This window comes from Phacochoerus africanus, chromosome 14, assembly GCF_016906955.1.
Source record: "Phacochoerus africanus isolate WHEZ1 chromosome 14, ROS_Pafr_v1, whole genome shotgun sequence".
Classification (NCBI taxonomy): Eukaryota; Metazoa; Chordata; class Mammalia; order Artiodactyla; family Suidae; genus Phacochoerus; species Phacochoerus africanus.
The window spans coordinates 803,446-816,848 of NC_062557.1; the positions used below are offsets into that span (position 1 = coordinate 803,446).

Here is a 13,403-nt window from a genome sequence, read left to right on the forward strand (position 1 = left end):
TTCCTGTGGCCGCACCTCCCTGCCAGCCCATCCGCCCACCTCTGGCCCTGCTGGGCCTCCCCCACACCGCCCTCGGCCTGCGGGACGAGGGCCTCCGTGCAGACCCCGGCGCGCACGGCCTCTGCCCGGCCGGGCTTTGCTGCAGGGGCCATGGCCCCTTTGGAGGCTGGGGGCGGGGGGCAGCCGTCGCACGCCCTCCCGCCCTTCCTGCACTGACCGCCGTCCTCCTCTGTCCTCGTCCCAGCTGCCCGTCCTCCCCCAGAGCCGGCCGCCTTCCTAACGTTGTCCCCGCACGGCCTCCCAGGTGCTGCAGGAGCCCCTGGACGTGGACACCGTTCAGCGAGAGCTTCCCCACGAGCTGGACCAGGTGCGCCTGGAGGTTCTGCAGCTGCAGAGGCAGGTGGCTGAGCTGGAGCAGCATCTCGGGGCGGCCCGGAAGGAAGGCGGCGGCACCTTGGACACTGCGGGCCTCGGAGCAGAGGTGGGTGCCTTGCGCCGGTCTCGGCTGGGTCCCGGCCACCTGGCCCTCCCTCTGCTGCCTCTGGCGGGGCTGCCGTCCCATCTCCGGCCTCCAGGTCTCCGAGCCCCTGGGTTCAAGCCGGGTGGGGAGCTCGCACACGTGAGGAGACTCTCTTGTCTCCTCCAACACCGGCTCCTGGACCTCCTGCCTCGGGCCTTGGGAAGCCCTCTGCGCGCAAAATGGCAGCTTTTCCTTCCTGGGAGGCCTGAGGGTGGGCCCTGCAGGTCCCAGCAGCTTCTCGGGGTGTCTGTGGCCGGGCTGAGCCGGGGCGAGGGCTCCGGGGCAGCACGCGGGGCCCATCGCTGAGTCAGGCCACCTTCCTGCACCCTGAGCGCAGGGACACAAAGCTCTCCTCGCGGATGTCCTCCGACCCGCTTCCCAGGCCCATCAGTTACCTGTGTTCCCTGTGGTTGCAGGTAGTGACCTGCTCATGAGCGCGTCCGGGGACCGCTAGGCGCCGTCTGGAAGCCACAGGGGCCAAGGGTTGAGAGCGACCCTTGGGAGCGCAAGAGGACAAGGGCCTCGTGTCCAGGCAGTGAAGGGCCTGGGCTGGACAAATGCGGCCTGGGGCTGGCTGCCTGGTGGAGTTCGAGGGGCCTGCGGGGGAGGAGCTGGTGTGGGGGGCCCGGAGGAGGGCCAGGCCCTCTGTTCTTTTGGAAGGTGGACGCCCGGGAGCCTCGTGGTCTAGGCCGGGCTCTGGGCCGGCTGGCGGCCAACACGGGCGTGACCCACGTGCTGTCCCACAGCACAGCCGCCCCAAGGGTGCCAGGCACTCGCTGCAGCCCTGGCCCTCGCGGCCTCTGTTGCAGCCCTGGCGTCACGAGCTGGTCCCACTTGTTCAGAGTGAAGGGGGAAGAGGCCGTGCACGTGAGGGGAGTTACAACTCGGGTGTTTGCCAAGAGGACCCCGTACCCGAAAGCCGCGCGGGATCCTGGGCCCTGGGCCCGAGACACAGGCCTCAGAGAGGCCGGAAAGGACGTGCTCTGGACGCGGCTGGAGGCTCCCAGGCCCCCGCGTCGGCTCACATGGCTGAGCCCCTGGGAGACGGGAGGTTCTGAGAACCGGTTGTTCTTAGGACGTGCTGGCCGCAGGGCTCGGGGGCGCGGAGTGTCCAGCTCACGCTCGCCTGGCGCGGGGAGCGTGTGTGCGGGGGGGGGGCAGTCACCGTGAGGGGTGGGACAGCGGCCTGGGGCCTTGGGCAGCCGAGGGCCTCCATGCGGGATTGAGGCTCTGCCCCGAAGGGGCCAGTGCCGCCTGGAAGGGAGCCTGGGAGCCTGGGGGCTCTCGTGGTTACAGCGGGCCCCCGTGGGGCGGGCGCTGCAGGGTCACACTGTCACTCTGTCACAAACACCGCTGGGCAGCCCCAGGCCTTCCCACTGCCCTCGGCCGCTGGGGGGCAGTGTTGGCTGGCAGTCCTCCCCCCGGCTCAGCCTGGAAGTTCAGGAACCTCTTTCGCGGCCCTTGGGAGCCGACCAGGGTGGGGGCTGGGCTGGTGGGCCCGTGGCCTCGGGGCCTGAGCTCAGCGGGGGCAGGAGCTCCGGGCGTCTTGGTTCACGGTGCGCCTCAGTGCTGTGGGGACAGACGGGAGTCATCACACCACCGAGCCCCCACCCCGTGTGGTGCGGGGGCCGGTCGGGGTTGGGACGCGCCTGCTGCCGTCTTTGAAGAGATTTTCCGTCTCTGAGGTCCTGCAGTTTGCGGGGTCTGCTTTTGCAGCTGTCCCCCACTTAAAAGAACAGGAGACTCCAAGAGCAAGTCCCTGTGGAGGGTCAGGCCTGGAGAAGGGGCGGCCTGGCGGGGTCCCGGCCCCAGGGCTGCTTGCCTGGAGGCCACAGGGACTCCTGCGCCCCAGCACCCAAGCCAGGCCTGCCTGGGGGCCGGGGCCCGAGGCCTTTCCCTGGCCTTCCCTTGGCCACCTCGGCCCCCTTCACAGCAGGCATGTGCCCGGGGACATTGTGCAACCACCGTGGGCCCCAAGCCACAGGAGGGCCTGGCGCTGCAGCCTGCAAAGGTGCACCAGGAAACTGGCCGGGACAGGGCGTGCTGCTCTGTTCTAGCCAGTTCCTCCTTCTGGCGCCAGCTCCTGGAGGCGGGACGGCACAGGGTGGCTTTTCATAGGTGTCAAGAGCAGCCAGGCTAAGTAGGCCACCTGCTTCCCTCGGGGCCTCGGACGCCACCGCCCCGCTGGCCCACCTCCCCTCCCCCACCCCCACCCTGTTCCCGGTGCCTCCGCCGGGCCCTCGCGGCGGGACCAGGAGTCCAAGCCGGGGGCCAGGGGCCGTAGCTCAGCTCGGTGTTGGCCCAGGGCAGCCCCCAGGCCCAGAAGCTGAGGCCCCAGGTGGCCGCTGCCCCCTCCCTCTGCCTCCCCTGGGCGGGCCGCACATGGTAGGGGTGGCATCCACCTCAGGTAGAGAAGGTGGTGAGAAGGTGGGGGGCTGGGCTGGGGTCCGGGTGGAGGGGCCAGCCGTGCTTCCAGGACAGAGGGAGAGAGAAGGAGGCCGCCGCCCCCCACCCACCCCTGCTGGGGCGCCGCCAGCCTCCTTGCACCTTGGGCGGGCGGCACACGGGAAGCAGGGTCAGAGCATGTGGGCAGCCCTCAGGGGTCCGGGGGCGATGGCTCCTCCTGGTCCCTGGAGACACACAGGTTTGGGGGGCACAGAGTCAACGCAGACCGGCAGGCCTTGGCCAGGGAGCCTGGAGGCCTTGACATCCCCAGGCCCACCGTGAGCCAGGAGGCGGCTGCGTCTTGCCACCAGAGCACCGCAGCACGAGACCCTGCCCTTCGGTGCGTCCCCGTGGAGGGACCTCGCCCAGCGGTGCCGCTCTGGCCTCGCGCCCTCCTACCTGTTCCCAGCGGGGGCGCTTCTCACAGCAGGTTTGTTCACAGGGCCCCACGGAGGCAGACGGAGGGCGTGCGGGCACCGGGGATCCGGGGGCACAGCCCCCCCAGGCCCTGTGTGTGCCCCGGCTCCAGAGGAAGCTCAGGGAGGCGGCAAGGAAAATCCTGCGGCTGCGCCTGGAGAAGGAGCAGCTCCTGGAGCTGGGGAACCGGCTCCGTGCAGAGCTGGGCCGCCTCCCCGGTGGCGAGTGCCCTGGTGAGTGCCCGCCTCACCGCCCGCGGTTGGGGCTGGGGGTCAAGGGGGAGGAGGGGGGAGGCCAGGGCGCCTCACCTCCGCATGGGGACTCCCAGGCGCCCGCTCTGGCGGCGTTTGTGAGAAAAATACCACAGGTTAGCCGAGCAGCTGGCCTTTTGTGGCTGCGGCAGAGGCTGCGTGTCCCCAGGCTGGCTCGGGCCTCAGTCTCCTTTGCACAAGGCAGCAGTGTCTGGGCGAGGCACGGCCTCTGGGCTGCAGATGCCAGGCCCCCGTCGTGCCTGGGGTGCTGGTTCCCGAGAAAGCCGCACCCGTGTCCCGTGTTTGCAGCACAGAGCGGCCGGGAAGGCCCCGGGCCCACCCTCCCTGCCGAGGGCCTCTCGAGCGCTCGGGCTCCCCCACCTGCAGAGCCCGGAAGACAGGGCCTGGGCGGTGGGCTCTTCCCGGCGCTAAGCTGCGTGGGCAGCAGCCGTAGCTTTGAATGCGTCCGTAAGACTCCCGAAGAGACCCCGTCAGGCCGTGGGCTTGGGAGACCCCTGGACGGCCGTGGGTCTGGGCCCCCGGTGCCGGCGCCTGGGGTGCAGGGCGGCAGGTTGGCACCCCTGACCTCCGAGGCTGCCAGTGGACCTTGGCCTCCTTGCCAAGCGCTGCCCTACAGGGGCACCCTCCCCGGCTCCCACGGCCCCAGAAGGTTCCTGTGACCACAGCCACGGCTGCCTGTCCCTCTGACCTTTCATCTCGGTGAACCCGTCTCTCCCCTTCCCGCGGGTCCCCGAGGTCAGCGGGCCTCATGGCCAAGTATCCCAGTAAGTTGTCCGCCTGCCTGTCCAGCCGCCGTCCATCACCCACCTGTTCACCCGGCTGTCTTGCCGCCCGCCCCCCACCCGCGCGGGGCCCGATGCTGCCCGCCGACCTCACGGTCTGCTCTGCCCGGGCCTGCTCCCCGCGCGTCGGGGGGCCAGGGACCCCCAGTGACCGAGCGTTAGAGAGACCTCCTCAGCGGTAGGTTTTCAACTCGCTCTTCAGCTCCTCTCTGCTGCCTTGTCTGTGTGGGCTTTCTGCCCCGGTTCCCCGCCTTCGCTAAGACTACCTTGTGCCGCGAGGTGGGATTCGGCTGGAGCCGTCCTTCTCCCCGGGCTGTGCTCACTGCGCCTTGGCAACAAGCCCAAGCCGTGTGGAAGGCTCCCCCGAATGAGGGTAGAAAGTCTAAAACCACCCGGACATGGGCGCGCCGAAGATCAGCAGATTTGATGTCGTTAGCATTTTATTTTAGTTTTTTCATCTATTGGATTTTATTGGCGTACAGTTGACTTATGGGTCAGTAGCGCGCGCACACACGCACGCACGCACGCGCGCACACACACTGCTTTTTTGCCGTGTGGGTGGTTGCAGGCTGAGTAGATCTCCCCGAGCTGTGCAGCAGGGCCCGAGATGGTCTGACTGAGAAGCAGGCGTGTGATGTGCTCTTTCCCGGCCTCCTCTTTTGTCCCTTCGCCCCACGGTCCCCTATGGTCACGATAAGCTTGATGTCAAAATCTGGGCGTTTGTTTCTGTTTTACAAATAAATTCTTTTGTATCATTTTTATTAGAGTCCACATATAAGTGATCTTATATTTCTCTCTTTCTGACTTATTTCACTGAGTACGTTAATCTCTGGATTCATCTATGCTGCTGCAAATGGAATTATTTCATTGTTTTATGGCTGAGTAATATTCCAGTGCATATATGTGCCACATCCTTCTCTGTCCCCCTGTGGTGGGTGTTGTTTTCATATTCCATGGAGTGTCTTTATTTTTTACTTATGTTTGTTCCTCAGTTACGTTTCCAGCGTATGGTAACCATCACAACCCAGTGTCACGGCATTTCCATCCCAAATCCCCAGCATCCCCCAACCCCCCAACCTGTCTCATTTCGAACCTGTAAGTTTTTCAAAGTCTGTGAGTCAGCATCTGCTCTGCAAAGAGGGTCCTTGCGTCCTGTTTTCAGATTCCACATGTCAGTGAAAGCACTGGATGTCGGCGTCTCATTGTCTGGCTGACTTCACGTAGCATGATAGTTTCTAGGTCCATCCGTGTTGCTAAAAATGCCGACATCTCGTTCTTTTTCATGGCTGAGTCATATTCCCTCGTGTATACGGACCACCTCTTCTGGATCCACTCCTCTGTCAGCGGGCATTGACGTTGTTCCCACGTCTTGGCTGTTGAAAAGAGTGCGACGATGAACATCGGGGTACATGTGTCCTTGCGAGTCGCGGTTTTCTCCGGGTAGGTGCCCGGGAGTGGGAGTGCTGGGTCGCATGGCAGTTCTATGTTTAGTTTTCTGAGGACTCTCCTTCCTGCTTTCCGCAGTGGTCGCACCCGTTGACAATCCCACCGACGGTGTCACAGGGCTCCTTTTTCTCCACTCCCTCTCCAGCACTTACTGTCTGTAGACTTGCGGATGACGGCCTCTCCGGCTGGTGTGAGGTGGAGCCTCCTCGTGGCTTTGGTGTGCGTGTCTCTAATGACGAGTGATGCTGAGCGTCCTTTCATGTGGTTCCTGGCCATCCGTATGTCGTCTCTGGAGAACTGTCTGTTTAGATCTTCTGCCCATTTTTGATGGGGCTGTTTGTTTTCTTGGTATGGAGCTGCAGGAGGTGTTTATAAGTTTTGGAGATGAATCCCTGTCAGGCGCTCCATTGGCAGGCATTTTCTCCCAGTCTGCGGGAGACCTGCCCTCCCCTGGGCTGTGCACGTACTAGCTCACTTCATCTTTGCAACAACCCCAGGCTGGGTAGAAGGCTCCCCAAATAAGGGTAAAAGTTTAAAACCACCTGGACGTGGGAAAGCAGATTTGATGTCATTAACATCGTATTTTATTTTTAAAAACTTTATTTATTTATTAATTTATTGCTTTTTACGGCCGCACCCACGGCACACGGAGGTTCCCAGGCTTGGGGTCCCGTAGGAGCGACAGCTACCAGACTACACCAGAGCCACAGAAACGCGGGATGATCCGAGCCGCGTCTGCGACCTACACCACAGCTCACCGCACCGCCGGATCCTTGACCCACTGAGCGAGGCCGGGGATGGAACCCGCACCCTCATGGCTCCTCGCCGGATTTGCTTCTGCGGCACCGTGACGGGACCTCCGTCATTCTGTTTTAAAATGTCTCTGAGGAAAAGTCATCATAAAGATCAAACACAAATAGCGGACTCGGGGAATGTTTGCCATGTGGGTGACAGGGACAAAGGGTCGGTACCGGGACGGGCAGCGTGCTGGATGGCACCTCCTGGAGAAAACGCACAGAGCTGCTGAGGCACGGAGGTCCGGCGTCCCCGCAGGGGCCTGAGTTGCCACCTCAGACTAAAAGGACCCCCGCTCAGTGTGCAGGAGAGCGTGGGGACACCCTGCCTGGGTGGCAGGAGCCCTCACTGGGGAAGCCGCTTGGTGCATGTTTCAAGTGTTTAAATGTTCAGACCCGTCGGATAGGCAGGTCTTCCCCTAGATCTTCTCCTCCCACATCCGAGAAACGTACTGCTTCAGGGGCATCTGCCGCAGTGTTTCTGCTACAGGGGGAGGGCAGCTGGGGTCTGGGCGTCCCCCTCGGGGCAGCAGAACCAGGGCCCGGGTGCCCCCTCCGCACAGAGCTGCTCAAGGGAGCAGGGTCGTCACCGTCCGCGAGCCCCGCCCACTCGGGCGGTTCTTTTGTCAAGTGCGGTGAAGACGCCGCCAGTCCCCGTGGCTTCAGAACCACTTCCGTGCCCTCATCTCGGTCCGGGAGGAGCAGCCTGGGCGCAGGGAGGGGTCCGCCGGCAGAGCAGTGCGCGTGGAGCCCAGGCGCGTGCACAGCGTGTGCGCGTCCGTGTGCGTGCCCACGCGTGCCCACACCCAGGGCAGACCGGACGAGTGTCAGCACTTTGAGGAGCCCGGGGAGGGGGGAGAGGAGAGAGGGCAGTGGGGGCCTCTCTCCACCTGCTTCCTTCCCCCGCACCGCGGGGTGGGGGCCGGGGCGGCGGCGGGGGGGTCTTCCTGTCCCTCGTGGGCGTTCAGACTTGACAGCAGAGGCTGGTCTGTCTGCATTTTCTTACAGAGATGACCTGTCAGGTCATGAACCCCGTGGCGGTGGCCGCGGTCATCACGCAGTGCAGGGACGCGCTGCCCAGGAAGGGTCCTCCCATCACTTGACAGCAGCACAAACGCGAGCCCGGCCCCCACCCCGCGGTGCTGGGGAAGGAAGCAGGTGGAGAGAGGCCCCCACTGCCCTCTCGGTAGCTCTGCTCACGGCTGCCCTGCCCTCCAGGCTTGCCCTCCGGTGGGCCCTCACCCCCCGGGAGCTGCCGGAGCAGCCCCGTCGCCGCCGAATGAAGATGCTGCCCTTATTCGTTCCACAGCCCCCGAGGCCTGGGGTCGGGCTCCCCACGGCCACGAACGACCCTCTTGGGTCCGCGTCTGCGGACAGGTGCGTGGCCCAAAGCCCGCGGGGCCCCTGAGCTCGGCCCGCCCCTCCCCTCCTCCGGGCGGGTGGGTGGCAGTGTCGGGAGCCACCTGTCCTCGACCCTGGCCGTTTCCACTCCCGGGGCCCCGCTGTGGTGGCCGGCTTCGCGTCCCGCGTCCCTCATCCCTCCCCTGCGCCCTGCTGCCCGCATCCTGCCCGGCTCTTACCTCGGGGCAGGGGGGCGCATCTGCGGTTCACAGCGCGAGGGAGCAGGCCCCGCCCTCGGCCGCCGCCCTGGACCTTCGTCTGTCACCACCAGAGAGCCCTCAGCCAGAGCCCGCGGTGTAGCTCGGGCCCCTGTGCGTGGACAAGGGGAGGTGACGGACAGGTCCCCACCTGCAGGGCAGCGGAGGGGCTTCGCGCCTGGCCTCTGCCCCGCTCCCTCCTCACCGGCTCTGTGGCCGCCTGCTCCAGAATGTCAGAGGCCTGGAACCACACAGGGTGGAGCCTTTGACATTTGACATTTGAAAAGTCTTTGTTGTTTTCTGATCGTGAAAAGGCTGCTTGTGCTATAAACCTTGAAATGCGTGCTGTGAAATTGCTGGTTTCTGCTGGGAAGCACAAATCACTAACTAGTAGTCCGGTTGGTTCACCACTCAGCCACGACGGGAGGTCCTCTTTCTGCTGAATTTTTGATTCATCAAGAAATGATTTGGGAGTTCCCGTCGTGGCGCAGTGGTTAACAAATCCGACTAGGAACCATGAGGTTGCCGGTTCTGTCCCTGCCCTTGCTCAGTGGGTGGAGGATCCGGCGTTGCCGTGAGCTGTGGTGTAGGTTGCAGACATGGCTCGGATCCCGCGGGGCTGTGGCTCTGGTGTAGGCCGGTGGCTGCAGCTCCGATTCGACCCCTAGCCTGGGAACCTCCATATGCCGAGGGAGCGGCCCAAGAAATAGCAAAAAGACACACACACAAAAATTAATTGAACTTCTTAATACTGTCAATAAACAATTATAAAAAAAAAAAGAAAGAAAGAAAAGAAATGATTTGGTAGGAGTTCCCGTCATAGCGCAGTGGTTAACAAATCCGACTAGGAACCATGAGGTTGCGGGTTCCATCCCCGGCCAGCTCAGCGGGTTAAGGATCCTGCGTTGCCGTGAGCCGAGGTGTCGGTTGCAGATGCGGCTTGGATCCCGCGTGGCTGTGGCTGCGGTGGAGGCCAGCAGCTGCAGCTCTGATTCGACCCCTAGCCTGGGAACCTCCACATGCTGCGGGTGTGGCCCTAAAAAGACAAAAAATAAAACTAGAAAGATTCGGTAGGAGAGGACCCATCGGGGATCCGGCTCTATTTTTACCTGTGTCCAGCGGGCTGGCCCAGGGCTGTTGCTCCGGCCCCCGTGGGCAGACTGAAGCTCTCTGCACACAGGGCGAGCTCGCTCCAGCCTCAGGTCTGCATGGGCAGCCCTGCTGGAGACGGTGCTGACTTAGAGGCAGTGATGTTCAGTCCCATTTTGTGGCCTCCCGCGTGTTGGCTCCTTGATGGCAGCACCCTGCCCACGTGCCCTGCACCCGCGTCTCCCCCGAGGGGCTGGGAGGGGAAGGGGCTGCCGCGCTCGGGGCCCAGACCTCCTTAGGAGGAGCCTGTGGCGGCCGCTCTTCCCACGCTTCCTGGAGCGTGGCACGGGGACAGGGACCTCTGACTGGCATTTTCTCACACCTTTTTTCCAAACAATACCCGCTGTCCTGGGAGAAGCCGGCCACAGTCTGAGCGCCTTCCTCCCAGGCGGCCTCTCTCTCCTCCCCCGCTGCTTCCAGATTTTTCTTCTCAGCAGTATCTGCTCCTGTTCAGTCCTGAGTCTAAGTGGGGGTTGCTCTGCTTTCATTTAACCTGCTCCGGAATCAGTGTGTTTTTAAATCTTAAGCCTTGTTGTTTGGGGTTTTCCTCCATTTCTGAAAATTCTCAGCCGCCGTTTCTTTAAACATCACTTTTTCTAATGTCCTTTGGAGCACATTAGACGGGTTTATTAACAGGGCGGTGCTGGGCGGGGGGGGGGGGGGAGATAAGGGGGAGGGGAGAAGGGGGGGAGAACTTCTCTGCTGGCTTCTGGGGGGTTTCCTCAAAGGCCAGCGTGTGGACTCCTGTGTCTTTTCCAGACGTTTCCATTTCATCTTCATCCATTACTTCCCTTGGGCTCATTTTACTGTCCTTCCCGGATTTCTTTGGCACCTATTTTCTTCCTTTGCGTGCAGTACTTGCGTGTTTAAGGGTGGCTTTCCCATCCGAGCAGCCCCTCGACCCCGTCCCCGAGGTTTCCAGGGACTCTGGCTTCGGTGCCATGAGTTGCCGGGTAGTTTGCCGTTCCAGGTCAGCTTTTCTGTTTAACTCAAGTTGGTGAGAATGTTCACCTAAAACGAAGAGGTGTGGCCAGTGTTTTTGGTTTTTTTGTTTCTTCCTTTTTCGGTTTTGCCCCATGGCCCGCGGAGTTCCTGGGCCCGGGAGCAGATCCGAGCCTCCGTTGTTGCCTACGTGGCAGCTGCAGTGATGCCACACCCTTTCGCCTACCGTGTCCGGCTGGGGATCAAGCCTGTGCCCACAGCAGGAACGCCATGGCCAGTTATTTTACCAGCAAAAGAGGTTTCTGGGGGAGCAGCAAAGAATTGCCGTTGGAGACCTTCAGCCACGGCGAGCCAGCTGCAGAGGGAGGCAGGGGTTTCTTACAGGGAGAGGAGGGTGGCCCCGCCTCACACCCCCGCCTCACACCCTCTCTCAGGGACTTTAGGCCTCAAGGGAAAGGCCCTTTGCCTGGGCGGCACGGATTAATTCGGGGGCCAGGTTTGAATCTTGGTGGGAGGTGCCCTGTGGATTTGCTGATACCAGTGGGAGATTTTGCCCAAAGGAGGGTGGCAGCTGGCCTGAAAGGGACAAACGGTCGTGTTTCCAGAATCGGGTCCAGGACCATCAGAGACAGAAACAATAAAACATGTCAGGGTGGGGAGTTCCCGTCCGGGCACAGCGGCTATCGAACCCGACTAGGAGCCATGAGGACGTGGGTTCCGTCCCTGGCCTTGCTCAGTGTGTTAAGGACCTGGCGTTGGCATGAGCTGTGGTGTAGTTTGCAGATGCGGCTCGGATCCAGCGTTGCTGTGGCTGTGGCGTAGGCCAGCAGCTCCAGCTCCTCTGATTATATCCCTCATCTGGGAACCTCCATATGCCGCCAGTGTGTCCCTAAAAAGACCAAAAAAAAGGGGGGGGGTCAAAGTGTTGTTTAAATCACTTGTTTGGCTATTTTGATGGCATCTGTCAAGTTTTTTTTTTTGTCTTTTTGCCTTTTCTAGTGCCACTTCTGCGGCATATGGAGGTTCCCAGGCGAGGGGTCGAATCGGAGCTGTAGTCACTGGCCTTCGCCAGAGCCACAGCGATCGGAGCCACGTCTGCAACCTACACCACAGCTCATGGCAACGCCGGATTGTTAACCCACTGAGCAAGGGCAGGGATCGAACCCGCAACCTCATGGCTCCTTGTCAGATTCGCTAACCACTGCGCCACGATGGGAACTCCTTTTTTTTTTTTTTTTTATCTGTCAAGTTTTAAAACGATTTCCAGAGTTCCCACTGTGCCCAGCAGGTTAAGAACCTGACATAGTGTCTGTGAGGATTCTGGTTTTTGCGTCTTGTTTTGTTGTTTTCTTCTTCAAGCGAGCAAAGTCTTTATTAAAGGAAAGCAAACAGCTCCCAGGGCTGCTGGGAGCAGGGAGACGCGCCCCCCCCCCCATTGTCTTATAGGGGTTTTTGTTCCTTAAAGATGGGTCCAGAGACGTGGGGTCTTCTCCCATTGGCCTTGCTCAATTACCCACACCCGTCCTTGTCCAGTAGGGTCCTAGGGGTGGAAATGTCCCGTAAGCCTCAGAGGTTCTTTGACCTTTTCTTCCCGTAAAGGGAGTCATTGGGCGAGGGACTCCTGTCCCTCTGGGCGCAGGCACACTCCCTGCAGTCAACAAGGCCTGCGGGGCTGTCACTCCCGGAGCCCTTAAGCCGCACATGCTCACCAGTGGCCACGTCCAAGCGGGCATCGAAGGCCACGCTCCTCCACGGACGACCCGAGTTAACAGTCTGCCTCTGTTACCCTGCACCGCAGCGTATCTGCTCTGGCGACAGCCCCGTGGCTGTAGCCTACTGGCTCCAGCAGCCCTGTGGCCGCAGTGGGTCAGCTCTTTCACCCGGCGAGAGACCAAGCGGGCCCTCGGAGAGCTGGAGCCCCCAGGTTTATGACGCCGGCGGGCTCAGAGGAGACCGCTCTCCAGAGTCTGCGCCCCGAAGGAGGGTTTCGCAAGGCTTTTGTGGGCTCCCTCTTCCGGGTCCACGCGAGGCTGCTGGGACCGGGTGACGTCAGGCCCGGGAGTCGATGCGGAACCACATTTGCAGAAGCAGATGTGTGTGTTGGGGAGTTGGCTGGACTTTGCTCAGTCGGCATGGCCGGGGTCTCTCCCTTCTCCGTTTTTCGTGGGACAGCTTCTCCTACATTCCCGCCCACCTGCATCACTCTCTGTGTGTGCCAGTCTGTCCCTTGTCTTTCCATCCAGAGCAACAAGCTGAAGTCAGACCGACTTTCTTTTCCCTAATAAAAGGCAGTTCGCACATCCTTCCTTTCTAAAGCAACCACCGACTGTCTGTCATGATTTCTGGAGACACGTGTTTTTCTCCCGGAGGACGCCTCAGGGTGGCCCTGACCACACTGGTTCACCATCCTGCAGTCCTTTGGGCTGTGTTTCGTACCTGACTCCCAGGGTCTCGTCGACTTCTGATAAATCCACGTGCAGGACGTTATGTTTAATGCCCACGCCTGTATGAATTAGATCGACGAACTTCAATTTTCACATGACATTAATTTGATGCTATTTCCCAGTTTATGTGAACCTAAAATTAATTTTGGCCGGTTAGTTCCCGTCCATATTTTGAGAACTTATATATGCGAAGCCTCAGTCAAGGGAATGCAGAAAAAGGCATCTTTCAAATCTAATACAGTCACCCAGGCTGCTGTTTCTGGAATCTGCGAGAGGAGGGTGTAGGGTGGGCGCCACCGGATGCAGTGGGACCACCGCCTCATTAGAGGAGGGTCTTGCACTCGGCACCAAGCCCCATTAGGCTTTTGTATTCGAATATAGGGGTGTGGCAGGGGCCGTTACATCCGATTAATAAACCCCGTTCCTTCAGGTCTCTTACGATTGGGACAAGTCCCCGTCGAGCCTCGGGTCTCAGAGGATGTTGCTGCTGGCAAGGAAAGAACGTTTGCTCTCTAGGAGTCATTTCTAATGCTTGAGCATTTTTTGCTCTTCCTGTCTTTTGTCCTGGGGCCCAGACTGCTGGGTCCATATCCA

General features: G+C 61.3%; 1 protein-coding gene across 13 annotated transcripts in view; it reads left to right on the forward strand.

Moving 5' to 3' along the window:
- Nucleotides 1-13,403, forward strand: part of CCDC57 (coiled-coil domain containing 57) — a 99,640-nt gene that overhangs the window by 44,605 nt on the left and 41,632 nt on the right. For 12 of the 13 annotated variants that reach the window (XR_007131670.1, XM_047757003.1, XM_047757007.1 and 9 more), the window contains 2 exons: nucleotides 305-481; nucleotides 3,408-3,615. Coding sequence is in view for 12 of the 13 variants with exons in the window: in XM_047757003.1 (XP_047612959.1) it covers nucleotides 305-481; nucleotides 3,408-3,615 (385 nt within the window). In the remaining variant the exon portion in view is untranslated. Of the gene's footprint in view, nucleotides 1-304; nucleotides 482-3,407; nucleotides 3,616-7,684; nucleotides 8,779-13,403 lie in introns of those variants that run through there. The other variant, XM_047757012.1, reaches the window with a different exon arrangement.